We start from the raw sequence: 27,742 nt of genomic DNA, 5'->3' as shown, positions 1-27,742 counted from the left end.
GAAACTGAGTTATCTTACTGACTAGGCTAAGCTCCTCTAGGGCATCCTATGCTTCTGACTTCAAGCTTCCAATCAAAATCAACAAGTTTTGCCAGACTTACCTGACATAAGTCTTTCAGGACTGCTGAGGACTGGGATGCTGAAGAAGCGTCATTTTTAAGCCAGTCATCCTTCTCAGTTAGAGTCTTTTCAAGCTCATTCATTTCCTTTAAATAAGCATTTATATCTTCCTGGTATTTTATCTTTCTGGCCACTTCTTCTAGACTTTGAACCACATCTTTCCACCCCAACAAAATTTTCTCCATCACAGTTTTTATATCCAATGTAGGAAGTCCTTCTACAAAGATTATACAAATTATTGTTATGTTAACTGCAACACATTTTCATTAACAGGCATTTAACCTTTCCTCTCTTCAAATACAGGTGCACTTTCACATTAACATACAAAATGCTTTGATTCCAAGTCCAATATCTATAAATCTATACTTATTACTAGCACCATTTCAGCTTTATATTTCGAGGGAAATGTAGAGTGAGATACTTCAATTTTGAGGAAAGACATATGGAAGTTTTTTTTTGCTGAATCGCTCTAGCACAAGTAGAGCCCAAAGTGCTGGTCAGGGCAGCCAGGCAGCTTCTACAAGAGCACTTGATGACCCTGCTCCATAGACTCCTGTGCCCACACTGGCCACAGGCTTGGCACACCAACACCACAGCAGCCACAGCCCTACGGGAGGAGCAAGAACACAAGGATCAGTCACTGCCATTATGGTACAGCCTGTACACGTCCCAGGATGGAAATGGATGTAGGCACACACGTGCCAGTGCTGTGCAGTATTCCACGCAGGTGTCGCTGGGCCTAGGTCTGGAAAAAGGCTTGGGCCTGGGCTGGACAGAACATATTATCAGACCCTAACAAAATTAGGGGTTGTAGATTGGTTATTTTCTATAGATCCCAGACTTTAAGATGATAATCAATTAGAAAGCAAATTCTTGACCTTATTTTTTTCTGATACAAAGCAGCTTTTCAACTATGCATTCCTCGTTACGGTCAACAGATGCTGGTTTCATAGCCATGACCTATCACAGCTAAAGGGGTTTGTAGAAGAAAGAAGGAGGGAGGATTTCTGTTCAGGTTTGAAAAAAAGAACATCTAAAAATCTTTATAAATCCAACTCCAGGTCAAACCAACGGCTTTCAGCCATCAGCTTCAGGACAATGGCACCCACTGTAAAAAGCTTCAGCCGCAGTAGGCAAGGAGGGGAGGACTGGACATGCTGCTTAGTAAATTGGGGCATATGAGCAAAGCATCAGACTGCAAAAAATGAGAATTGCTGAGAAATCCAATGGAAATCAGCAGTTTCCAAAAGGGATGCAGGTCATTATGCAGGACAGTGACACCATCCTCTCTCCTGTCTGAATGCTACCAGCGATAACTTCACCACAAGTCAAGTGCATAGAAGACCTAAAAGACTGCCTCTAGATGGTATGAACACCTTTTATAGAGGTATCATTTCACTGATGCAGTTTTTTTCAATATGAAAAAAGATTTTGGCGAGGCCTAAAGATTCGACTTTCATGGATGTCAATTACAAGTTTCCCTGGATAAGTGTTTTAACTGACAATCATTTTCCCAATCATATAGACTTCTCTTGCCTTTGAGCCATAAATTGTGATTCTATCATTAAAAACACACTGACAGTTTTTACAACAATAGATAAAACTATGAAAAAAAAGAGATACACATATAAGTATCAAGTTTAAACTTGGCTTCAAAATTTTCACTTCTCTATAGCAATTATGTTTTAAAACTATTACTTAAAAATCAAACTACTTCCACGAAAGCGTGTAACTGACATTGTTACTGAAATAGAAATAATTTCTTAAAATACTCCTTAAAAGACTGCAAATGAACACAGGCACATTAATCAATAATAATCTTGCTTTTCTAAAAGCTTTAATAAAAACAAAACACATAACTAACTAGTAACAGTAACAATGACTAATGAAGGAATGAAAATTAAGGGAGAGGGAAGGAATAAACTGCAGTGCTTAACTGGAGATAATATATTTCAATATTCTTTCCCAGCAACTCAACTGATTAAATCACAAAAGAGAAAGACCTTCAAGTTGCTTACCCTTTCCCATTTGATCCAAAAGAATGTGTCCACTTCGTTTCAGCTCACCTAACTTCTGGCTTTTTTCAGCTCTTTCCTTTTCAACCACCTTCAAAGTGAATCCCAAAAGAATACAGTGGCAGCAAGGGTTATTTTCCTTGACTTCCCTCTTTCCCCCAAGTAATGTCTCCTTCCTACTACTACCCAAAACACAACCAGTTTTCTTAGATACAACACGTTCTGAGGTGCATGTTAGGTCTGCTTTTCAGAAAACAAATACAAAAGGAGTTAGTTCTCACAAGTACCAGGCATGCAAGAGATCAGTACAACAGCACCAGGAATAAAATACTGTTTAAAAGCTTGATGATCCCACAACATGAAATAAGATATTGGGACAACAGCTAAAACAAGTCACTTGTGATCAAAAATTCAATTGTAATTCTCTAATGTGAACCAGTGGAGAAAAGACCTTCTTAATAGTTTTCATTTCTACAGTTTCTACTGTGATTTCGAGTAGAAGGGAACAACAGAGCTGTTTCCTAGAAGTCCAAACAGCAAGAAGTATAGCACATTAGTAATCCACTCTCATAAGCTATAGTGCTTTACCCTCCTTCAAAGATTTGGAGAGGGAAATTCTCTGACTACCAAGATTTTTAAAGGATCAAGGTCCTCCCACAAGTTATACATATTGGTGAATATTCCTTTGTGAGTCAATAGGTACAATACATCCACAGAGGAAACATGAGCTCCTTGGCCACAAAACCACAACTTCAATATCCTCTGTGATTACAACGAAGTATCTCCAAACTAAAATCTTTTGAACCTCATGTCAAAGGTCATTACTCCGATTTAGACTTGCTACAGTAAATTCAGAAACATGCACTTATTTGCACAGCTGGGAAGAACAAACTCTATCCTATCCACTTACAGTCCAATCATTTAAAAACAGTACTGTTCATGGGAACCTGGTGTTCATTTCAGAGCCTCTTTTTTAAGGAGCTATAAACAGTCATAAAGATCTATAAATAAAATATTGGGATGGTTGTTTTGGTTTTTATTTTCAACAGTACTTTCATTCCAAACATTCCTACTGGCACCATTTTGCATTACAGCACTAAGGAGGAGCCTCTTTATACATATTTTTAAGTATTGTTTTTGATTTCAAAAGCAGATTCAGGTCCTGCTAAAGCTCCAGTAAGCCTTCATTAACTAAGCATGCTCAAGAACCAGAAAAAGGCAAGAATATATTCCTGACACAGAAGGAATAGAAAATAAAATGGCTATTTCACAGCTCCCACAAGCTTCTGTAAAATTATGTAGTGTGTCTTGCAGGTCAGCAATATTGCACACAAGCTGTAACAATCAGGTTTTCTCCAAAATTAATAGAGCAAACAATGTCCAAGCATTGTAAACAACAAACCACTTTAGACCCTGGGTGATACAACGCTTGAGGAGTGTCACAGCATGATTCAAGGAGTTTCTGAGCACCCCACTGGCCTATCTCTACCAAAATTATATAAGTGGTGTCAATCAAGGCCATTTCCAACTGTGAAACATGAAACCAAAATATGCTACTTAGTGTAAAAGATAATAATCCTGAAGACAGACATTTTTTCAGAACTCCAAAGGAGACAGCAGTAGTACACATTTTTAAAATTTCCTCTGGATTATGCAATACCACCAGCAAAAAATGTGTCCAGCTGGTCAGAGATTTCCATGTATGCCTAGTTCTGAAACTATTTAACTAAAAGACTTAATCCCCTCAAAGCATGTGGATCAGCTCACACCTCCAGCTGACAGCCAGCTTAGATACAAAGTATACTATTCACTGAAACATGCTCTATCTCCCCATTTTACCTTCAACTTTTCTTTCATGCTTGAAGTCTCTCTCATCTTCTTATACTCTTTGATGTCTGCGGCCTGAATGGCAGATTTTGATTTCGAAATCCAGTTCAAGAGCTCAGCACTTTCAGCATCAAACCTAGTTTAAAAGGTCAGACAGTGGTTTGTTTTTTGGTTTTTGTTTCATTTTTTCCCCATTCAGTCACTCTGTCTTAAAAATCAAAAGTCTTAAAGTTCAGCACATTATTTGATCCCAAACCAGCAACAATGTACACAAAATTCATGCTTCTCATATTACCACCCACAGGAAGTAGAGTGGAGACAGACTTCCAAAAGCCTACCATAATAAAAATTATACCCAGAGTATTAGCCTTCAGGACCAAATTGAGAATACATGAGGCAATTTATCTTTCCCTTCTTTTACACATAGCTTCACACAAACGATAACTGTTTGTTTTAATATGTTACAGAACAGATCTCTCAATGCTGAGTATTTTGAAAGCAATGAACTAAACTTCAAGAACAAGACAAAGAAGAATTGCAGTTCTAAGTTTCATAAGTCTGCAACACTATTTTCTGTGAAGGAAAAGCTGACACAGGCAGTGACAGCTGACAAACATTTCTGTACACTTCCCTGACTAAAGATTAGCTTATAGCCTACTGGTTTTGTCTACAATGGACATACCTATGCTAACAACTTTCTTATTCTTCCAACCTCTAAGCTACAACCTGACACCATGAAAAAAAAACCCCAATCAACTCTCAAATTAACCAGTACTGTACAGAACTTGAGAGATGGACAGATACACAAGTCAGGTCATATTACAATTACACTATTTAACATGGAATAACAGCACCCCAATAAATGCAACTGTCAATCTCTCAAACCTTCCATGGGAAAATTCCACTTATTGGTCATTTGTTGGTTTCAACATAAGTAAGTGGAAACACACAAAAACTGTTTTTCATGCAGTTTTGAACTCTAGGAAAACAGATGACAGATAAAACTTTTTTTTTGCTCTCAAAATCTAAATGGGTTGCTGACTGCTTTACTGCCCTGGGACACCCACACGCAGACACCACCCCCACCAGAGCTTGGACAGTTTGACCAGTATCCTCAAGAGGGTTTGGGCAGGTTCCTCACCCCTTCAAACCTCCATTCATCCTCCAGAAAAAATGAATAAACATCTCTTCTTCGTTGTGCAAATACACATCACCTAGCACAGCGACTCCCTAGTCTTGATGCAGCCTCTATCATATCTCTAAATGACCTGACAATGATTTAAACCAGTAACAGTTCATGGAAATGCTGATTTCCTTAGCCAAGCACAAAAAGAAAAATGTTGAGCATACAGCATTTAATTTACCTTGAAACAATTCCTTTAATTTTAGGTATGCTAGTTAATAAAGAAAATTCAATGCAAATTATTAAACATTGCTTAGCCTAAGAGGAGAGAAGGCTCCAGGAAAACTTGATAGCAGCCTTCCAGTACCTAAAGGAGGGCTACAAGAAAAGTGGAGGGGGACTTGATCTGGAAGTGTATTGATAGGACAAGGAGTAAATTTTAAAGTGAAAGAGAGTATATTCAGATCACATATAAGGAAGAAATTCTTCAGTAGGAGAGTGACAAGATACTGCCCAGAGAAGCTATGGATGCCCCATCCCTGGAAGTGTTCCAGACCCAGTTGAATGGGACTCCAAACAACCTGGTCTAGTGCAAGGTGTCCCTGTCCACAGCAGGGAGGTTGGAATGAGATGAGCTTTAAGGTCCCTTCCAGCCCAAATCATTCTATGAGTCTATACAGGCAAACCAGCCAGCCACTCCAGAAACACTTGTCAAAGGAGACACCAGTGTAATATTATTCTTACTACTAAATACAAGGGAGATGGAAAATGTTTCTGAGCCTCTTTTTTTGTGCAGTTTCTTCCATTTTTCTCATATATTTTATGGAGATTAGAAATAAATAATAGATCAATCAAAATGCCACCTTTTAAGCAAAGATGAAAAGACATTTTTCCTAAGGAAAGCAAATATAATTCTATATTTTCAGCAAAGGAGCTGAGGTACAAAGGACTGAAGACCTGCTTCTATGAGAAACAAAACATCCCTGTTTTCCTTTTAAATTAATGGAAGCCACAGATTTTCTGTTGCTCTGAAAACAAGGCTGTATATAACATTACATTCCCATTCAGAGAATCACAGAATTGTCAGGGTTGGAAGGGATGACTGGAGGTAATCTAGTCAAGCCCCCAGGCCAAACCTCACAACTGCAACTTAAGTATTGCTCACTTGCATAGAAGAAGAATCAAAAGCCAAGACAGTCTCTGTAGCATCTAATGAGTAAGGGAAAGTGGCAGTGACATATACTTACTTTTTCTTTGCTTCACTGTCCCCTGGAATTTGCCTTTTCTTTGGGAGTGGTGGTGGGGGCAACTCCTGTCTGGACTGTTTAACCACTACCTGTTCCTTCAATGGTGTTTCTGCAGCAGTCTTCTGTGAAACCTGTGACATTCCTACACTTCCTACAGCTTGAGTTACCTACACAAAATAATTTAGGGCAAGGATTATGTAACATTTTTACTCAAGCTGAACTGCTTTCTCTTATTTTCTTTTATTCAGTCATAAAAGCCTGTTCATTCACTCCCCCAAATGACCACACTGAGCTGTCATGAAGCACCTTTATCACAGGTGCACTCCGAGAAAAAGACCATTATTCTCATTTTACAGATGGAAACCAAGCATCAAAATTCTCAGTTCAACTAGAATCATTCAAGTCCAAGTGAACTACAATTAACAAAATGTGTATGTATTTTCTTTCATAATTTGTTCACAAAAAGAACCAAGGTACTTGGAGTTCATTGATAGCAATTCTACATTTTGCATTTTCACTCCATAAAACCAAGCCTAGATCTCAAAGAGCTGATACATAGTGATTTTGACCCTAAAACTCACTCAAGTCAATAGAAACCTCCCATGCTCTTTATCAGGTTATAAGGTAAGTCCCAGGAGACTCAACCTGTAAATTCTAAGTATGTGCTTGATATTTAAGGGGAGTGAAGGGCTGGAGACAGGAATTGGCATTCTCTAGTGCTTTGACTCAAACACAAGAACAAATTAAAGCCACATGGCTGAAAAGAACCCCTACTCAGACTGCACAACTCATTCACTATACCCTAAATGGATCATGAATTAGTGCCATGGTTTTCACCATAACAACATATTAATATCACAAAAAAAAGCACATATGAGTTATAAAGCTGTCAAATAAAACTCTCACAGAATCTAGTAGGAGTTCTTTCTAAATAAAAACATTACCAAGCACTCAAAATACTAAAATAAACATTGAACAATCCAGCTTGGCTATCATCGTTACATGTCAAACAAACAACTATTCTATGTTCAACAGATGAGAAATCATACTCACAGAGCATAAATACTTGCATAACTCCCATTTATTTATCTATTCTGGGGTTTGGGTTTTGCCTTTGTTTTCTTTTAGTATCAGATTTAATCCAGTCCCAGCACTCTTACAATATTTAAAGGCATTTGCATTGACTGATAATACATGCCCAGCCTGCTTTACTCATCAGAAAAATGAAGCTTAATCTGTGTGAGAAAGGAGTAATAGTACTGGCCAGGTTAACAACTTGGGCTTTTGGAGACCAAAAACATAGGCAGCTTTGTCAGCCCCACGTGAAAAAGCACTCAACTACCTCTCCAGCCTGATGCCTAGACAATTTTGCTGACACAGTGAAGTTTGCATACATACAGTCATATAAAAAGCTAAAAAGTAATAAAGCCTAAAGTAAATACCTGGTTAGAGTAATCCTCTAGCTTCTGAACCAAACTGTCCCACCTCTGCGTTAGTTCTTCTTGATCCTGATCAATTTTACTGGATGCTCTGCCATTTCCAAGGATTTGGGCCACATCCTGACCTAGTTCATTCAGCTGGTCTAGTGTTTGTCGTTTCATACCCATGTCCTCTTTTAAAATCTGTAGTTAAAAGAAAAGATTAAAATATGACGTCAAGTATTCCACTTCCCCTAAGCTTTAATTCCACGGCTAAGAGCAACCAGCAGTATCTCTTTAGTAACAGTTACAAATTATTAGTTCAGGTACAAGCTACTCCAATGAAATTTAAAAAAGCCCACACCCCAAACCTATACTTTGGAAAGCACAGCTGACTGGTAGCCTGCAATAACATCCAAACCCTGTCAAAAATCTAGGGTAGCTGTTCCAGATTTTGGCACACCAACATGGAATGGCCATGGAGTAAGCAATACATATTTTTTAAATTGAAGTGCAAGAATCTGGCACGGAAAGAATGTTGGCCTGGCTTCTAATGTATCATGCATTCACAGCTCCTACTAGGGTCAAACTAGTAATTTGCCACTCATCTAGTCTATGAGATTTGATGGGACAGAGCAGGATATCAGTACTCACTGCTAGTTTTCGAACATTCACACTCAGGTCTGTTTGATCTTTAAAGTTGCTTGTCTGGACCTTACTCAAAGCCTCTTCTTTCTCAGTTAACCAAGCTTTCAATAAGCACTGCAGATCATAAGAAAAAGAGCACAAGAAAATACTAAGATTGTCGAACAGCTATTGAGAATTGCTTCTTTAAGATCTTTGCATTCAAAGCACAGTTCTGCAGTCTTTATATGCTGGAATTTCAGTTGACTTTAACAAAAATAGCACATAAAAGAGGACAAAAATATCAGATATGGGAAGTAAGTAATACTTCCAGCAAAACAGTTTCAACATAACCATTTCTCAATATACCAGAGCACACCTCCCCCAAAATTATTTATACAGCAAACAGATATCCACCATAAAGCTAACATAGGATTTATAAATCATATTAGAATATGTCAAAATAGCATGTATGCTTTGTTTTCCACTCTTCTTCCTCTGACTCAAACACAGCTATCACAAACATTTTCCCACAGAAGTTACACCACTAGTAATTCATATTTCTTTTAGCCCAGGCAGTTGATCAAAGACTCAGATACTAATTAGTCACCTGCCTGTTTATGGTACCTACTTTCAACTGCAAAACAACTGCAGCAAATCCTATTTCATTAACTGCTGGAAGCTGGAGTGGCCTGCTCTGAATAGTTCTAACTCAGGGATCTTAATTTTTTTTCCATTTTTTTCCTAGGAAACCTGCCCTGGGTCTCACTTCTCTTCAGCCACACAGCACTCCTGTAGTAGCACCAGCAATAACTGGCATCAAGTACCAGGAAGGATTTTATGTATTCTATATTACGTTCCCACATAATTCTGCAGCTGGACAGCAATCTCCATCGACTAGGACGCCCACCTCTCTATCAAGCTCAGTTGCCCAGCCATTGGTGTACTGCTATTCCTCTCTGTTTAAAAACAAATCATACAGCAGGACAGACCTTTTTGTTCTTTGAACAACACACTTTACAACAGCCACTAGGCTCCCCATTCTAGATGTATATTTTTGGCATTGTCCCAGAACTTACTGGAACAACTTTGGGCCACAGGGCTAAGGCAGTTTACATTTCCAATGTAAACCAATATGCAAAATATACAGACAGGAAATATGATGGTGGTGGAAATGCCATGAGGCTGTGAAAAAAAGAACTATAACACCACATACTCTCTGGAAAAATCATGCTGGCATACCAGCCAACATATTTTATGCATAAGAGGAGCTCAAAAACCCTTCATGCATTCAGTTAATTTCTGCTAAATCAGCAGTCAAGGATAACTCTCCCTAGAAAACTGAAACATAATTACCACAGTGCTAAGAAGTCTCTGGCACTGACTGAGGAATTTGTTTCCTGAGTGGTAAGGATTGTGTTGACTTGACAATGTGGTGTACAAAAGATTTCTAGGCAGCCACAAAAAGGCTGATGCATCACTGTTGCTCATCTCTCCATGTGGTTGGGCAAAATAAAAAATGCTTGTAACTAAGTGTTCTGGTTACTTCTGTGTTACCAAAGTGTTTGTATTCAATTTTTAAGTAGTTTCAGACAGTAATTTTTATAAGGCACTTGATCATTCTTGAGGATTTGTAATTGAAACCTGTTAGTAATAAATGCATTGTTCAGGTGAACGAGTACAAAAAGGCTCATCTAAACCACCTAAAACAAACTCCTATTTCCTCATTATTTGCTATCTGACATTCTACATTAAACACACCAATTGCTTCACTTTTACAGAGCAACATAGCTACACACAAATTTTAAAAAGCTGAGTTCAGAAGTTCAGCTCCAACCAATTATGGCACTTTTAAAAAGTATTGCAATGGTCCCCAAACAAATGGAAGGGTAGAAGGAGACAAACATGTTGACATGATGACATAGTGTCATCAAAAATAAGAGCACTTGAAGTCCATACCTCAAACATACACAGCAAGGATTTTGGGGGAATCCTTATTTCTCAACTCCGAGTTACCATGCCCAAGAGTTGCCAGAAAACATTAGCACACAATTTTCTGGTTACACATACACAGTTGGCAAAGCATTATTTTAAAGAAACATATATAAACAAATACTTGGCATGGGATAAACCAGAATCTTAACCTTGGGTCCATATTAACAACAAGGTCACATGAGCTACAAATTCAGCTTATCAATATACTACAAACAGATATAGGAGGGGTAAGGGAGAAACACACATGCAGCCCCAAAGAACGCAGACAAAACATCTTTGTCAAAGAAACCAGGCAACAACTGATACCAGTAGCTATACCAGCACTGTTCTACTACTTTCAAATGTCTAAACAACCTGTGAGTACTGCCTTGTTTAAACAACAGCTTACAGTGATAAATATCATCCATTAAGAAAAAAAACCCCAATTTCAGTAAAACCTTTAAAGACAAAAACATCACATATTTTAAGCTGAGAAATGAAACAACCTCAAGTACTAGGCAGGAAAACAGCACATGTAACTGTGTTACCATATTTTTTATGCCATCAGTTAATTTGTGTTTGAGCAGTATTTTATATGTAAAATACACAATACCAGAGCTAGAAAACAATCACAGGGCCATCTTCTTCATAATTCAACTGTTGACCTGAACTCAGCAAAATTAAACAAGCTGCATGCTTTGCTAGAGTGACCAAATGCTCGATGTTACTGATTTTTAAAATAGTTATCATTGATTACTATTGCACAACTGTGTACATGTGTTCATGCTGGAAGCACATATACCTTAATTAGGAAGATTTCTGTAGTTACAAAACTACCAGATAGGAGAATGACAATGAATTTTTTAAGTATCACAGATATTCCTACTTCTTGGGCATTTTACAAGATACCTTGGAAATTATTTTATAAGGAGTTATAAACTTTTATTCTTAAACTTTGAAAAAATACTTCTCTTCCACTTCAGAGCTACTCTAGTCCTCAAAAAGCACTGGAAACCCAAACAATAACAAAATCTAGGTCTTCAAGGTTTCTTTTCCATGAGTTGCTCAACCCCAGTCAGGGGTTTGACTGTTTGGGCTTTTTTGGTTTGTTGTTTTTTGCCCTCCACAAATCGACCAGTCACTCTGAGAAACTGAACAGCTGCTCACCTGTTCTTCCAGCAGTTCCTGCCATAAAAGCTGAATTTCTTGCAGCTTGACCCGCCGATCCTCAGTCCAACGACAAACTGCTGTCCACCGCTCACCAAGCCTCTACAAAAGCACAAAACACTCAGGAATGATCACAAACCTCACAAAGTAACTCCAAAACCAGATATTCAAAAGCATCATTTCTACTTCACATGAACAACTTTCTACAGTGTTATCTACTTCCCCATCCATTACTGCTATTGCTGCATTGCCAGAGCTGGAGATTAACACTTTCAAAAACACTTACCAATGGCCCTAACTCTGCTTTTGCTCAAGTCTTTGAGCTATTTGATTGACTTAAAAAGGAGTGAACAAAGTAGCATGAATTCTGCTTGAAAAAATTCTGTCTCATACTCACTGTACTCCAGGTTACAGTCCTAAGTGACAGGAAAAGACTTCATATGATATTCCCTAGATAAATTGTGTTCATGTCTTCAAATATTTTTCCTGTCAGATTTTAACTTCCTAAGGAAAATAACTTACATGAATTGCAAGGCAATGTTGCAGGTTTTAGCTTGAGCTGATTTAATAATTCTTTAACTTATTATTACTCCTCAAGAAAGTGTTATTTTAAATTACTTTCAAAGATAATTTATCTTCAAACACAAAAATTTTGATTAACAATTACATGCAAATTGCCTAATACTACAATTTTAAAAAAAGAGGGCTCTAAGATTTTACCTGCAACTGTTCCTCCAGAATAGCTGTTGCACTTTCCCCACTGCTTTCATCAACAATGACCACCATGTGTGTTAGGGAGTTGACCTTCACCTGTTCTGCCTCTAGGTCACTCTGCAGGCTCTACAAGAACAAATCAGAGGTTACCAACTTTGAATGCATTTGCTAATCTGCTATTTTGGCCACAGTGACTATCACAGCTGCTGTGGTAAAGGAACTTTGGTTCTTCAGATTCAACAGTTAAGCACAGATTTTACCACTGGGAATCCCTGCACAGTTCGAATAAATGTACGCAAAAGGCTGCTAGAAATGAACCCCAAACCATTCTGATGAAATGCTGTAAAAGATGGAGTGCTTTAAGTTGTATGCCCCATACTTGACTAGGAGAATGAGATAACAACTTCATTGACTTTCCATATGTCTGATATTATAGGTAGGAGAGCTTAAGTGTTGCTACACAAAGCTGCTATTGTTAATAAGAAAGGAACATAGGGCATGCCAAACAGAAATCATTAAGAACATTCATCTCTTAAGAACTGACAATATAATTTCATAAGCATCAACAGTGCAATAACTGACCATGATACTCCTAAGAAGTCAAAAAATGCAGAAAACATGCAGTCCTGACTAGTTTAAAACAATCTGTAGATTTAAATATTCATACAACTTCTAGAAGAACAGATTCCATGGCTAAAGCCAACTATAAAATATCTCTGCAAGATCAAAACACCTTTACAGTACTGTAAATGTCACTTTTTATCCCAGCATATCCTAAGCTACTCTATGAAACACATGCCTCAAACTCCCCAGACTTTGAAAACAAAGGAAAGAATGCAAATGTGGGACAGGAAACTACACAGACAAAAAATACTCCAGTGTTCTTGTTCTGTGAGGTATGTCCCATGCTGGGGAGAAGGTCAAACCTCAGCACTGTGCATGAAAAGGAAAGCTGCAACCACGACAAATATCAAAAGGACATCTTTCTCCTTCACAAAAAACACTGCAGGATAGAAAGGCTGGACTTGAACCCAAAAAGTCAATTGAGAGAAAAACCACTTTCAAAATATTGCACACATCAAAAAGCAGTGTCTAAGCATCCCCTCAGAATGCAATTCCTGTAAAAGCAGGGAATCAGTGACTTGGAAGGCCCTGATCATTTTAACTCCCACATTATTTTAATGTGCAAGTCTCAAGCAGACTTTAGCAATGCCTGCCAGTCATTAAGGGCAAGTTTGTCCAAAGTACCTTTCTTACTGTTCCTCACACCAACAGTTTACCAGGAGAGGCCTTATTCTCTGCACAAAGGGTAACAATTTTCCCTAAAGGTTTCATTTACTGCATGAAGCAAATATAATAGTTCCTGCTAGTCAGCAGTGCTCAAGTATGAAGTTAAGGCTTCTAATTCCTTTCTACACCATCACCATCCTTTTCCAAACACCAAATGCAGCCATATATGACTTCTGACACAATCAAGTTTTTCAGTTAAGGAATCCACCAATGGACACATCTTCCAAATAGTTCTCCTATACATATCACATAACAGGCAAAAGGTTTACCTTATGTTCTTCTAGCTGTTTTTTAAGTGACTCCAAATCTTCCCCTAAGAGCTGAGACTCCATCTTCTGAATGCGCTCTTCCGTGACTGTCAGCCAGTCAGCCAGCTGCTGCAACTGCTGCTTCTGGAGCTCCATCAGCACGTCATGCAGGCTGCAGGGGGAAGCACAGAGTTACTTCAGATACAGGTTTCCCGAGGAAAGGAACTAAATTCTAGTTCATATAGGAAAGAAGCAAGGCCATACATACATAGTTATGTATCATCAAATAAAATTTTCACCATTAAGCTAAGGAACACAGATAAGTATCCTTGTTTCTTTCTCAATAAAAAATGTTCATGAATTATGCAATTTACATCAGGGATTGTTTCTTCCAATGGGGGTTTGCTGGTACTAAAGGCTGAGAGTTGCAACAAAATGCAGTTTCCTCCCTTGATGTGCAGCTCTTACCCTGCTAACCCACATATAGGAAAAAATTATTCTAAAATATTTTTAGTTGTGTAAATACCCATAGATATCCACATCCACTGTATTGAGAAACTTAAATGTGTTTCTAATATTGTTTCAGTAGTTTATGTGCATACTGCATTTAAATACCATGTATTTAGTCTGGCACAGCTACATAATTCACAAACTACTTCACATAATGACCAAACTCCCCACCCCCCCATCAGTTATACTCATTCCTTTTGTTTCACCTTAGAAAGTATGAAGGTGGATTTTGTGTCACAAACTGCAATGTTAATTCTAAAAAAAAAAAAGCCTTACCAATGGATGCAAACCAAATTCTCCAAAACACAGCAAGCACCAGAGGTCAGTCCTGAACCTCTAGAAGAGGTTATGTACCATGAACTCACCGGGACTGCCTGTCCATGCTCTCCACCCTGAGTTCCTCCCAGCGGGAGTTCAGCAGCAGCATTTGCTCCTGGATCTCAAACTCTTCTTCGGGTGACAGATTTCCCTGGGCCACCAGTTGGTTTCCAGCCTGCAGAACATTGCCCACACTGCTCTGGTGTGCAGTCAGTTCCATCATAAAACCCTGGAAATAGTACAAGCAGATATCACTGTGAGGTCCTATCAGAGCTTATAACTTGGTAAATATCCTAAAAAATTATGTTTGAAACAGTGCTGTAGAATGAGCTGGCACCATCAAATTCATGAAGATGGCAGACCTGTTCCTTTCCTTGACACTAGATTTTCCATGCACTAGAAAAATTCTGGATTCAATAAATCAGAAAAAAAAGCTGACCGCCTCAATGAAAGATCTGTTTGGGAGATTTGCCTTCTTTCCTCAACCAAGAATACGAAACTTTCCTATGGCCGACAGAACATAAAACAAGATCTGAAATGTATTGTAGGAAAGCAATTAGAACCCTATGAGTTAGAAACACATATTTACTGTAAACCCAGAACACTTCTTCCTTTGCTTCATGGCTTTAAAACTGTAGCACAAGGAAAAAATTCCTCATATTGACTATCATTCAAATTCTATATTCTATTTTATACAGTAAGCTGACAGGAGAAAACTAAAACATCTAACATGACAATAAACTTCTAGCAACATTAGGGCATTTGTTCAGATTTAGAACAAAGTCAAACCCAAATTTGGAAACATCAACATATATTTTTGAAACAAACTATCCTAATCATCGCAGAATAAATTGCCATGATTATCAATTTCAGCATTACCCTCATTTAGCAGCAAGTGGCATAAGGCTGACCAGGCTTTTTAGTAATTGGCACCAGGGAGGTACGACAGCCTGGATCAGACTGCCTTTGTATTATGCACACCAGTAAGCCAGCCACCAAAGGCAGATTTTAACAAAATACATTAAGGTTTCAAAGCGTGCTCCGCTCTAGGTTCTTCTAAAAAGGTTGATTTTGCCTTGAATAAAGACTAGGAAATGGAAGTTGTGCAGCTTATTTACACACACACACACACACAAAAGAAGCCAAACCACAACAAAAGAATTTTCAAGAGAAGCTTACTTCATGGGTGGAAAATTGTTCTTTGACTTCCTCAACATCACCAGATATTTCCTCCTGTTCCCGAAATGCATCCTCAGCTGACAGCAACCATGTAAGGACTTCTTCCAGAGCAACTTGGTAGCTATCCAAGTCCATATCCACCTCTGTCACTGTGCTGGGAGTCTCTGCTCTAGAACTGTCCCGGTCTTCTTCAAGTGCTACAGTCTAGGCAGCCAAGAGGAAAGAGATGTCTTAGAAGTGTACAGAAGATGCCCTCCCAAATGGTATTAAAAACAGAACAACTAAGATCTCTTTTAATCTTTCATAAAATGTTAAAAGTAATCATTGGATACATTTTAATGAGAAGGTCAAAGTCAAAATGAAAGTTCATTAGTAAAGAAACTGGATAGAAAATACAACTTTAATCTTCCTCTTTCAACAGTGAATCTCAAAACCAACTCAAACCTCATGACTAACACTGACCACCACAGGTTCCATGGCAAATTCAGTTAAAGATTCTGGACCACCCTCTTCAGCTGATCAAGACATATGAAACAAAGAATAATAATAAAAAAAAAGCAGCATAACACAAATGGAACTTATACCTCAATACACAGGATTTTGTACATGTATCAGAAAAAAGGAAGACAGAAAAACTGAAGTTAATGACAAAGAAGATGCTATGATTTTTCATATTTTCCCACCTGTGTTGCTCAAGACAGAAGGCAGGTTCCAGAGATAACTGACAAACATGAAGATTAGCTAAAATTACACATCAAAAAAAGAAAGGCTGACTTTGATGACAGACACACCTGCTGCATGCTGAATTTTTCAACCTCACACTCCTGCTTGTATCTCCTCGGAAGGGTTTCCACCTCCCGAATGTCTTCCATTGTGACTTGCTTAGGAAGGACCTCAAACAAAGAGGTTAAATACATAATAATGGACTTTTTGTCTGGAAGCTGTACAGCAACATCTGCATCAAAAAGATAAAACATGGGGAAAAATAAATGAAGACAATTTTTTAAATCATTACCTAGAACACAGGTAACAATTCACATATTGTACAAATCACAGATTCTCCTGTTAACTTTCGTAAGTTTAACTTAGAGACCAGGTCTGACATACTTTAAAAGTAGCATGAAGGAAGAAAAAAATATGAAAAAAAAAAACTTTTCTACATTTCGAAGTGAATTCACATTAAAAGTCTTGATCTTTTTGATCAAGAACTCAGACATGAAGTTACTAAGGAATAAAATCTGTTTGGGGAAAATCATTCTGAAGCATCTCCCAAGCAGAAATGTAGTTCAAGGACAACATCCTACATAAACAAACATTTCCACTTAGGGTCTATCCCACTTCCCATTGTTAGTCAGATAGTTTTCTTATTTTCCGCATTGGAAAGAGTTTCACTGAGCCAGGTTCACTTCTCTTGGGTTATGAGCAGTACCCATTCAGTTAATACTTTTTTTTTCCACAAGAAAATGGTGCTTGAAGTTTGAGATCTTGTCTTACAGAATGAATCTTTGGAGGCTCACTTCAAAGCAGAGCTATAACAGCTCACTATTTTAAAAAGGAGCCATAAAGGTTTCCTGGTAGGCATTCCTAGGCAGTATGCACTCACAGCACTGGCAGCTACTGCTACTCAGCGTGCATGTAAAAAATAATCAATTATGAGCTCTTAAACCATCCCATTCTACAGAATGCTCTACTATACCTCAAAAGCACACACGCTTGCAGCATAACTCCTGCCTAAAAGGAAATAAAGCCAGCACACCAACTTCACCTCTCAGACAGTTTCTGGATGGAAAGTCAACCCAAACCTTAATATTCAAAACGCCAAAGCCTACACATGTGCATATTCTTCCCCTACAAATGGCATTATTTTAAATACAAATTTAAAGGTTTGAAATAAAATAGCACTGCACAAAGGTGATGGAATTTTTATCCATACTTAGTATCACTAGAAGAAATTTCTTTCAAGAGAGCTCAAAACAAACTTCTTGTCAAGTAAAATAACTATATCCCACCTTCAGGATCCAACAGTTTCTCAATTCCTAAGTGGTTCTTGGCTATGTTGAAAGCATTTTCCAGTCTCTCAACCGGGGACATCTTTGTAACTTTATCCCAGCTGAACAGCTCAGGTCTAAAAGTAAAAGCAAAACAAGGAAGAAAGCAAATTTTATCCAAAAGAAAATTCCATACCTTGCAGAACATCAGGTTATTCATATGATGGTAGCTACCCAAGTAATATAATCATACACATATATACCAAATACCAACATAAGTGCATATACACAAATGTAAAAAAAAAAGCATGTATTTGTAGTTATTAGTGAGAATCTGACAATCAAATTAATTGACTGCATGCCCACAGCAACATCCACCTTCCATTCTGTGTCCTAAACAAAGTCATTAACTGCAACAGGAGATCAAATACCACTAGCAAGAACATATAAGCTTTGTTTAAAATTTATCCCTGGACCAGTCCTCCTCAACGGTTTCTTTCACAGCATTACTGTTACTACACATTTTCTGTATCAGGCACACAAGAGTCACTCCATTCCTGGAAAACATCGTTCCAAACTTGTGATGTGGCTCAGTGACCACCCCAGACCACCACAGCCAGGAGGAACAGTGGTCTCCACCCCACTCACTTACCCTTCCCTGTGGTCTTTTCCCCCAATAACAAAAACCAGCCTAGAAGAAAACACCCCATCACAAGCGCTCATGAGTCACAATGCAAATCAGGCCAAGAAGCTGATCAATTTGCAGTGTCAGCAGCTTTCATCTAAAATCAGTGTTAACCCAAGGACACCTCCAGTCCAGCTGTGCACCCAAAACACACTGGTGGGTCTCAAGGGGAAAGAGCAGAGCACACAACAGGAGGCAGAGGGAGCAAACAGGGCCCATTCCTAGCAGTACCTACACCCATGGGGCATGACCAGCCAAATGCTGCAGCAGCACAGCTGCAGAGCCATTAAAACACCTTCCATCCTCTTGCAATAGTGGCTTCTCATCAAAACACTGCTATCGATTCTGTACTTTATAGAACTTGGGGAGGAAGAGATGGGCTTGCCTTTCTTTTAATATTTGATTCAGTTGTAAATTGACCTAAGAGTATCCTTTATCATCTGTCGAGTCATTACATTTGTGAAACAGGAAGGCCATAAGCCAACAGTCTGAGAAGCAAAAAGCCAGAAGAAAGCAGGAAGAGCAGGAACAAAGATATACATAGAAACTTGTGGAATATTGTACATCCACGCAAAAGCAACAAGAGTAACCACAGATTCCTGTAAATCTTTAGTAGACACTCTGAGTTTGAAAACAAAAGTTTCAATAAATCGCAACTAGGTACTCACCTAAGAGTGAGAAAATCAAACCAAAAAGCAGAATTAATTCAAAGAGGAACTAAGTTAATATTAGAAAATGAGAGAGACCAGTACAGAAAAATGCTAATAAAATTACATGAGGTAATAGGTTACTTACATGCAGCAGGTGTTACAGAGTTATGAGATATCATAGCCAAGAGGTAGTACAACTAACAATTGTTGATAGACACATAAAGAGAAAAGAAAGATATTAAATCTCTTAATGGAATCCATGAAGATTCTCCTCTTTTAAGTGTCATATTAAACTAAAATAAAAAAGCAGTACTGAAAAATGCCCCTTAGGTAGGAAAGCACTACTGTCTGGGTAAGCTAAATAGCTTTGTTGTCCTATCACTCCTGCAACCTGCCCCAATCTCCTTGGCTCCTTGCAAGTGCTTGTAAAGTCTCTACTTCAAAGCTGAAAAGAGAAGCCCAGCTCAAGATTTCTCAAAAGTGTGGGGAAAATGGTGCTTCTCTGACTAAAGAACTTGTGCCCAGGGACAACAAAGCTGAATTCTGACATGCCAGCAGCTGTCAGGCTCCAAGGAATAGGGAATAAAAGGCTCAGACCCAGATTTTAGGAAGCCACAGGAAAGCAAAGTTATTCAGTCAAAGCTTTCAGCTGAGGCTCTTGCTACTTAACAGTGCTCTGGAAAGGGCAGAGCTCACAGACTTCAGGTCCTGCAAAGCCTAAGCACATAATCATAACAAAATAAGGACAACAAACAGCTTAAAACTAATTTTGCTGCTTCTCTCAGGTCACCTAGGTTTCATTTGTCTCAAGCTGGCACACTCTCCATCAAAAATTTCACACATTCAGCAGCAGAGCAAGGCCACTACAGGCAGTGGTGCTGGTAGGAAAATCACCACTACTGCTCACACCATCCAGGGAAGGGACTTAGTAATACTTACGATAAATTACAGTGAGACCTTTGCTAGTATTGCTCTGTCTTTGCATAACATTCTTTCCAAACTTGCAGAAGCCCTCAGTGCGGTGCAGGCCCTCCTTAGACACCTGTGTAGGCTGAACACAAGCCAGCTCTGGTCCACAAGACACAGAGGTATGTCAGGGCACACCTGTCCTGAAGCCAGCGAGCCTGTGACAGAGCCTACTGCAGTTACCAGGCCAAATGGGCACACACTTAAGAGTGGGCTCAAAGTCAAGGTATGTTCTGCAAACACTTTGCATCTGCTGGGTGTAAACGTGAGTGTTTGTAAAGCATTTGTTGTATCAAATACCTAGTGGCCAGGAGGTCTGGTTAAATTCTAGAAATTATTATACTCTTTCCACATTTAAATGGTTATTTATGGGTAAGAACAGTCAGACCTTGCAAAGCAATGAGCTGACTTCATGTAAGAGACACTGGATTAGAATGGATTGCCCACTAGGTCTCAAAGAGGAGATTTTTTAAAACGAAGTAAAAAAAGGTATGCATCTTTAATAGACTCTGTAATGATGATTTAAACTACTGAAGAGTTCTTCAAAAATCAAAAAGAATAGAAAAGACTTGTGCAAAGAAGCTTTAACACTATTTCTTATAAAGTATAATGAACCAACTCTACAGGTACCTGAAGTGTTCTATTATCCTTTGATACTCTACCCCACAGTTCTCCTGAAAGAGCTGCATACATTGTCTTCCAAGCAAGATATATTAAAAAACACTAGAAAAGCTACAGAGTCTCTCATTCCTTCATTTTGAAGCTTCTTTACCCTCTTATCAAAATTATATGGCAATATCCAATGGAAGAAATGTTTCTATTTGCAGAGGAGGGCAGGCAGAAGGAAGGAAGCACAGGTGAAGGAGACTGTCAACTCCCCCTTTCCCCACAGAGACCCTTTCAATATAGTCGCTGTAAAGTGCATAGCAAGTGGGATGTAAATCCACTCCAATTAGCAAGTGCTTGTGCATGTGCAGGAACTCAATGTTACACTCCAGCCTTATCGAGGCTCTGGCAATGTCCCACCACTGCTATTGTTGCCACAACAAAAGACAAACAAAAAACCTGGACAATGAATCACCAAAATAAGCTAGAAGCTGTCAAATGCTCAAGCATAAAGACACAGGAAAAAAGCTGTTTACTTCGCTAGGTCGAAGATAAGCTCTTTGCTACTTACTTGTGTCTGTGAATCACAGCGTTAAAGGCCAGTCCATCAGCCCAGCTCGTGGTGAAGTTCAAAACATTGACCTGACTGTAAGGTCTCGTGGACTGCCGAACCCAGCTCAGCAGTATCTTCTCACTGTTGGTCTGCTGCAAATCTGACATGATGTTCTTCATGACATCCTTTACCTGCAAGACAGCAACAAGTACACCTTACAGACATATGCCCATTTCCTCCTTACAAAACCAAATTACTTCACAAGTCATGAAGGGGTCTTCCCCATGAAAAGCTATGAATCAAATTCCAATTCCTCACATGAAATTTGGGAGCAGCAGTCTTCAGGCCATGTTTGCATTCTACCGATTACAAGAACCAGTGATGCTTCATGTAATAATGACACATTACTCTTACATTATGATCCTCCCACACTCCTTGGTGCTGTCTGTGCTAAGCATAGGAAACAATACTCCTCACTGCCTTGTGCTGTGCTTCCACCAGTAAACAAACTCTAAAAATACAGCTTGTATAGGCTTTCTGCAAGAAGAATATATCTGCTCCTCCAACAAAAGTAGTTTGTTGTTTGGGTACTAGTCATACACATCTACCAAAGTCCCTTCAAGTGAATTCAATGATCTTCCCAGATACTTGGAGCAATTCAATCTATGAGACTAACAAACCTATGGAGCAGCATGAAAGATGCAAGCCAAACACAGCTACCTAAACAGTAAAACACTACCTGCCTCAAGTCCTTGAGGAAGGAATATAAATACAGTGCTTCAGCCCGAAAAGCCTCTCTGCAATTCACACCAGCAGGAACTAAACTGAGTGGCTGAGTACAACTGGGCATATACAAGAATACAGATCATGGGAGGCAGCCAATAGACTGAAAGCAGAAACCAAACACTGGCCTGCCTTTATTTACCAGCCCAAAATAGAAGCAGTGTTTTCTGCCACCAAAAGCCTGGAAAGGTTTGCAAAAATCCCAGCAGAACAATGTACATGATTCCTGGAAAGGAAGAGATCTCACAGCAGCCTCTCACCTGCCAGTGCAAGATAATGCTCCACAGCAGCCCCAGCGTCAGCTTGTGATTTCCATCAACAATGTCAGTTCCTCCAATATTCACCAACTCCACCTGGAAAGGTTGGATCAACTCTCTATTAAACACTGTTATCACAGCTTCAAGTCACAACTCCACCCCACATCCCTGGCTGTTCAGCCAAGTATTACGAAGTGCTCTGAAGTAAATAGTTACAGAGAAAAGCAGACTTGACAGAGAACTGTTCATCTGAATTTGTCATGACAACTGCTTAAACAGCATGACAAAAGATGGCACCAAAGAAGATACTCCACTGGAAGAGTTTTATTCTCTCCTCTAATATACAGGTGCATACCAGCAGTCAAAACTGAGCAACAGAAATGCAAGCAGGAAGGATCTGATAGGACAATAAAAGTTAAGCAAGTCTGCTCAACAATTTTTTTTTTTTTAAATTTGATTGACAAATCAAAAAAGTAGAAATTCCTTACTGGGAACCACTAAAAGGTGGTTCCTTCCACTTAAAGGACAAAGTTCACAGGATCACTTGATCCCCTACACCCTAGGTTGGTCTGATTCTTGCAATATATATTTAAACACTTCTATAAATTATTTCACAAGTTATGAATATTGCACAGCCCACAAACTCTCAAGCAACAGAATGCAACTGCTTCTCAGTGGATGCCTTTTCCCTCCATCGTAACACACAACACACTTTCTAATGAAGCTAAGCAGTAGGCATAAATCAAGTACATGACCTTAACAACCCTCAGCTAACTAAGACCATCTGTTTACTTCCAGAAACCCAGATCCTGTCAGCTTAAGGAAGAAATAATTATTTATTGCAATTCAGTATTGTTTCGTTTATTGTTATAGTACAATAAATCAATTTCAAGCTGAAGAAAACTCATTATTTATCCTTTAAAAAGTTAATCAATATTTACAGTACCTCAAAGAACAAAAACAAACAACCCACTGCTAGCTTTGTCTGCTTCCAAGAAATATGACACTAGTCCACCAACACAGAGGGGAAATTGCAGTATAATACAGCATGTTGGTATCACTGTCAATCAGCAGTTTATATAAATATGCCCATGCCTTCTTGTATTTGATGTATTTTATTGCCAAAATGTTCTTATAAAGTTATTTTAGTGACCTGACATTCACAAATAGAAATTCTAAGTATAGAGAGCACACTTATCAGGAATTGCTCTTCAAAAAAGGAAGAAAAACTAGAATCACTTTACTATAGCACTATAGTCACTATAGTTGTCTTCCAGGCAGTAAAACAAGTATTAAACCAAATTATTATTATTTTAATTTTTCTTAAAGGAGGATTTTATTTTGTTTGCTTGTTTGTTCTTTTGATCAGTTACCAAAGCTGCAAATCAGAAACACTACACGTTTGACACAGAGCTGATAGGTCAATGAAAAGACCCTCCTCAAAACTGAGAGCAGGACACAAAAAACAGATCCATGAAACCTGCCATCCCCTTACAGATTTCTGCACAACTTATGTAGCATTACTGGAAATTATTTTTTTATCCTGCTGTGTTCATCAGCTATGCAATTGCAAAGTTTCAAGGCACCATTTTCTTGGGAGCAGCACACATCTCAACAAACCACAGTTCTGCAGTTAGTGACTTAATACCATTATTAAGTTGGCATTTTAAGAGCTCACAAAATTGCTGGACACTGAAATTCTATATCAGGTAAGAAACTATGATCAGTTTACCTGTCTCAATGAAGTCTCATTTTAGGTACGAAAAATCTTTATTCTCTGCATTCTGAACTCATTTACACACAACAGTAAACTAAAAAATCTCTCAAAAAGTTGTGGAAAAACATGCTCACATTGTTCTGATGCAAGACTTGTAGTACTCGGTTGACATTATTTAAGGCATGTACTCGTGTGGAACCTCGTTCTTTAGGCTGAAAATAAAAAATTACAATCTGTTCAACAACAGAATTAATGGACATACCAAGCAAAACTAGAGAAAAGTTCTCCAGATCTTAACTTTTTTTTTCTTTTAGTAGTAGTAAGAAAAACCAAACAAGACCATCCACAACAATTTCAAAATGAAAAGTGGTCAGAACAATATTCCCCAATTCAAGGCACAGGACAGGCTTGGATTCAAAATGTGTTTCAGCTCATCTTCAGCAAGTTCAAAACTTTTATTCCCAGCATCTACAGAATTATAAACTGGCAATGCAAAAGCAAAGAAAGAGCTCCTGGGGAAAATCTGAGGCTTTTGAACATTTGCCAGAGTAGTTGAAATTTTTTGGCTCCTAAGAGAGAACAAGCAGCAATTTGTTTTTCTGGCACCAAAAGCCTGCTAAACCTTTGCATATTGGGAAGAAGTTACACTTCCTGACTTTCCCTTCCTTTTAATATCAGGGGGAATAATAAAAAAAAAAACCACCAAAAAAAAAAAAAAACCTCCATCTCTTGACAATACCTGCCACTCCATTTGCTTTTAATCACCATAATTTCATTCCTGTGGCAGAAAGTGATCATACTGCAAGAGCATGGAGCTGAACTTGCAACACAGTAAGCAACTTAGAAACAAAAAAAACTCCTATTGTCTTAGCACACTTCAAAACACACCACAAATTATTAAATATACGAGTAAAATACATCTGCTTAAAAAACAAGGTAAGCTTGTAACATGAAATTTTATATGACTGAAGATTCCTCATAAGGTCCATAAAGAAATTTGGGACTTATTATAATAAGTGAAATCAAGAAATTAATCCCAAGTAATGGCACAGGTTTCACCATATCTCATGCATCTTTCTGAAGAGCCATCATTGTTAGCAGGGGAAGACTTTTCAGCCACACACACTTTCCCATACACAATTTGAGCATTTTTCAACATTTTCCTGTCTGTAGATGACAAAATTTTTCAATGGAGATGCAGATTTTTACCTATTAGCTGTTGTCTTTTTACTTTCTTTTTTTTCTTTAAGGGATCTTTCACAGGCTTACTAGAAGCCCACAGGGATCCAGCTGAAGACAGGTATACCTGATCATCCAGAAACAGACCTTTAAAAGATCTCTATTACACTATATGAATAACACCACTGGTTTTACATGCTTTGCTAGACAGCGTGTAAACTCTCAAGAGAGGGTTACACAGTTAACCTTCAGCCTGACCCTGTAGCTCATGAGTAGAGTTCATGGGAATTTCACTGGAACCGCAGAGAGCAAGTACACATTACAAGCAAAACAGGGTATTAAATAAATTAAAATTTTAAAAAATCACATGCCTCAGTTTGTGTTTTGTGTTTTGTTTATTCATTCATTTGGGTTTTTCTAATAAATGGAAATATGGCTCAGATGTTTCCCTTACCAGAGGTTTCCCCGTCAGACCCTCCAAAAGGTCCAAAAGCTTCCTTCCATCTTTCAGATCTGTGAACATGTCCTTAACTGGGGCCTTCCCACTCTGCAGAAGAAACAAAAGCAGTAATAAAAACAGTGTTTAAGCAGAACTTCCCTGAAAATAGATACTTCTTCCTCTGTATCTTTTAATTTATTCTTATTTGGCACTGTAAGTAGTAAATGAAAGCTAGGGGACTGCTGCAGTGATCAAGGAGGAACCCTTCCCTTTTTAAGTGTTTTTTTCTTTCCTCCCCATCGCTGTGGTTCTGTGCATCAGCAGTCTTGTACTAGGGAACCAAATCAGTGCATCCTGGCTCAGATTAAGGTGGATGCATTAACACGCAAAGAAAGAAAACTTGGCAAGTTTGAGGAATCATTTGAGAAGGAATGCTTTGGTTTAGCTGTGTCTAAAGGAAGACGAAACTGAGGTTTTTCAGAAAGAAGCTACTGGGACAAGTTCTCTGACATTTAAAAGAAAGACAAAAAATTACTTGGAATTGAGCCCTGTGTAAGAAGATGCCACTGTTCTACACAGACCAGCAGATCAAAAGGTATCATATTTATTTAAACAAATTAATCACTTTCTCTTCCATGGAAAAGAAGCATAATGTGAAACTCAGAGCTACTCTAAATAATAAATTTCTAATTTTTGCTTTCTTTGGGAGTGGAGGGACTCTGTACAAGAATTGTGATAGACAAGAGCAGAAACATGCTAACCTTTTCCATGTTTCCTTTTTATCTGATCTCTTCTTGGACCATAAGAAAGTTATTGTGGGACAGCTCTATAGGGCAGGGGGAGAAGACACAGCCAGTAAGTACATTTTCTTTGTACTACTCACCTGATGTCTGCCGAGAAATCAATTAAACTGCTGCTTTCAGTGTCCCTTTCAAGTGCGAATTTGAGGAGACGAAAAATATTTTCTAAGTATCACAAAAAGCTCCAATATTGCTTTTTTCTATCACCTTGACTTTTTAACATTGCTCTTCAGAAAAAAGGCTGTCAAAGACCTGCCTTACATGATATGAACTAGCTGACACAGATCTCTTCTGCCTTCACTTATCTCTTCCTGCCCTACAGCTGCTGGTAATTGCCAAATACTGGCTAACAAATCAGAAAAAGAGAACTGAACAGCTCAGTGAACCCTGTTTTTTGGCAAATGTGTGGTTTTCCACAAAATCCATACAGATTTTTCTTAAGTGTCCAATTTAGTTAGATTTGATACTACTAAAACTACCAACAACACAAAAAAGTCAGAGTTGAACAGCTGCCAAGCCATATTTTATTTTCCTGTACAAAAATGTAACTAAATGTAACTCCATTTCAATCAGCTAAACAGTGGTAAGTATGATCTTCCTCTCAGAGCATGCACTTTTCACAGATGATTCAGATGCTTCACAGCTGCATAGCAACTTATGCTGGGGCATACAAGGGGACAACTGGCTGGAGAGATGAGGGGGAGAGCAGTGGCTATTGTCTGCCTGGACTTCAGCCAATCTTTTGACACTATCTCCCATCATATCCACATAGGCAAACTTAGGCATGTGAACCAGACAAGCGAAAGGTGAGGTGGATTGAGAACTGGCTGAATGGCAAATCCCAGAGGGTCATTATCATTTGCACAGGGTCTAGTTGGAGGCCTGTCAGTTGTGGAGTCCCTGAAGGTTCAATATTGGACCCAGTATTGTTTAACTTCTTCATCAATGACTTGGTTGAAGGGACAAATGCTTCCTCAGCAAGTTCACTGACAACACAAAGCTGGGAGGAGTGGCCAATACCCCAGAGGGCAGCCCTTCAGAGGGACCTCAGCCTGGAGAGATGGGCAGAGGGGAACTGCATGAAATTCAACAAAGATAAGTGCAGGGTCCTGAACCTGGGGACAGGTACATGGCTTGGGCTGATCTGCTGGGAAGCAGCTCTGTGGAGAAGGACCTGGGAGTCTGTCTGGGTTATGGACAAGAAGCTGTCCATAAGCCAGCAGTGCCCTTGTGGCTAAGGAGGCCAAAGGTATCCTGGAAGAGCACTGCCAGGATATCACGGGAGGTGATCCTGTCCCTCTACTCATCCCTAGTGAGGCCACATCTCATTAGGTGTGTGTGTGAG

General features: G+C 38.8%; 1 protein-coding gene across 5 annotated transcripts in view; it reads right to left on the bottom strand.

The window, feature by feature from the left end:
• The window catches only part of UTRN (utrophin), a 357,859-nt gene that overhangs the window by 259,783 nt on the left and 70,334 nt on the right, over positions 1 to 27,742 (bottom strand). For all 5 annotated transcript variants that reach the window (XM_042017303.1, XM_042017301.1, XM_042017304.1 and 2 more), the window contains 17 exons: positions 25,613 to 25,705; positions 24,114 to 24,191; positions 22,266 to 22,358; positions 21,241 to 21,413; positions 17,784 to 17,899; positions 16,566 to 16,729; positions 15,775 to 15,978; positions 14,643 to 14,824; positions 13,789 to 13,939; positions 12,236 to 12,355; positions 11,516 to 11,617; positions 8,405 to 8,512; positions 7,775 to 7,954; positions 6,333 to 6,499; positions 3,975 to 4,098; positions 2,139 to 2,226; positions 102 to 337 (listed from right to left, as the gene is read on the bottom strand). In XM_042017303.1, the coding sequence (XP_041873237.1) occupies positions 102 to 337; positions 2,139 to 2,226; positions 3,975 to 4,098; positions 6,333 to 6,499; positions 7,775 to 7,954; positions 8,405 to 8,512; positions 11,516 to 11,617; positions 12,236 to 12,355; positions 13,789 to 13,939; positions 14,643 to 14,824; positions 15,775 to 15,978; positions 16,566 to 16,729; positions 17,784 to 17,899; positions 21,241 to 21,413; positions 22,266 to 22,358; positions 24,114 to 24,191; positions 25,613 to 25,705 (2,379 nt within the window). The remainder of the gene's footprint in view (positions 1 to 101; positions 338 to 2,138; positions 2,227 to 3,974; positions 4,099 to 6,332; positions 6,500 to 7,774; positions 7,955 to 8,404; positions 8,513 to 11,515; positions 11,618 to 12,235; positions 12,356 to 13,788; positions 13,940 to 14,642; positions 14,825 to 15,774; positions 15,979 to 16,565; positions 16,730 to 17,783; positions 17,900 to 21,240; positions 21,414 to 22,265; positions 22,359 to 24,113; positions 24,192 to 25,612; positions 25,706 to 27,742) is intronic.

Source organism: Corvus kubaryi, unplaced genomic scaffold (genome assembly GCF_017639235.1).
Source record: "Corvus kubaryi isolate FWS band 111438036 unplaced genomic scaffold, C.kubaryi_AGA036_p1.0 split3-73, whole genome shotgun sequence".
Taxonomy (NCBI): Eukaryota; Metazoa; Chordata; class Aves; order Passeriformes; family Corvidae; genus Corvus; species Corvus kubaryi.
Note: the sequence above shows the minus strand (reverse complement) of the source record. Positions and strands in the feature narration are given on the sequence as shown.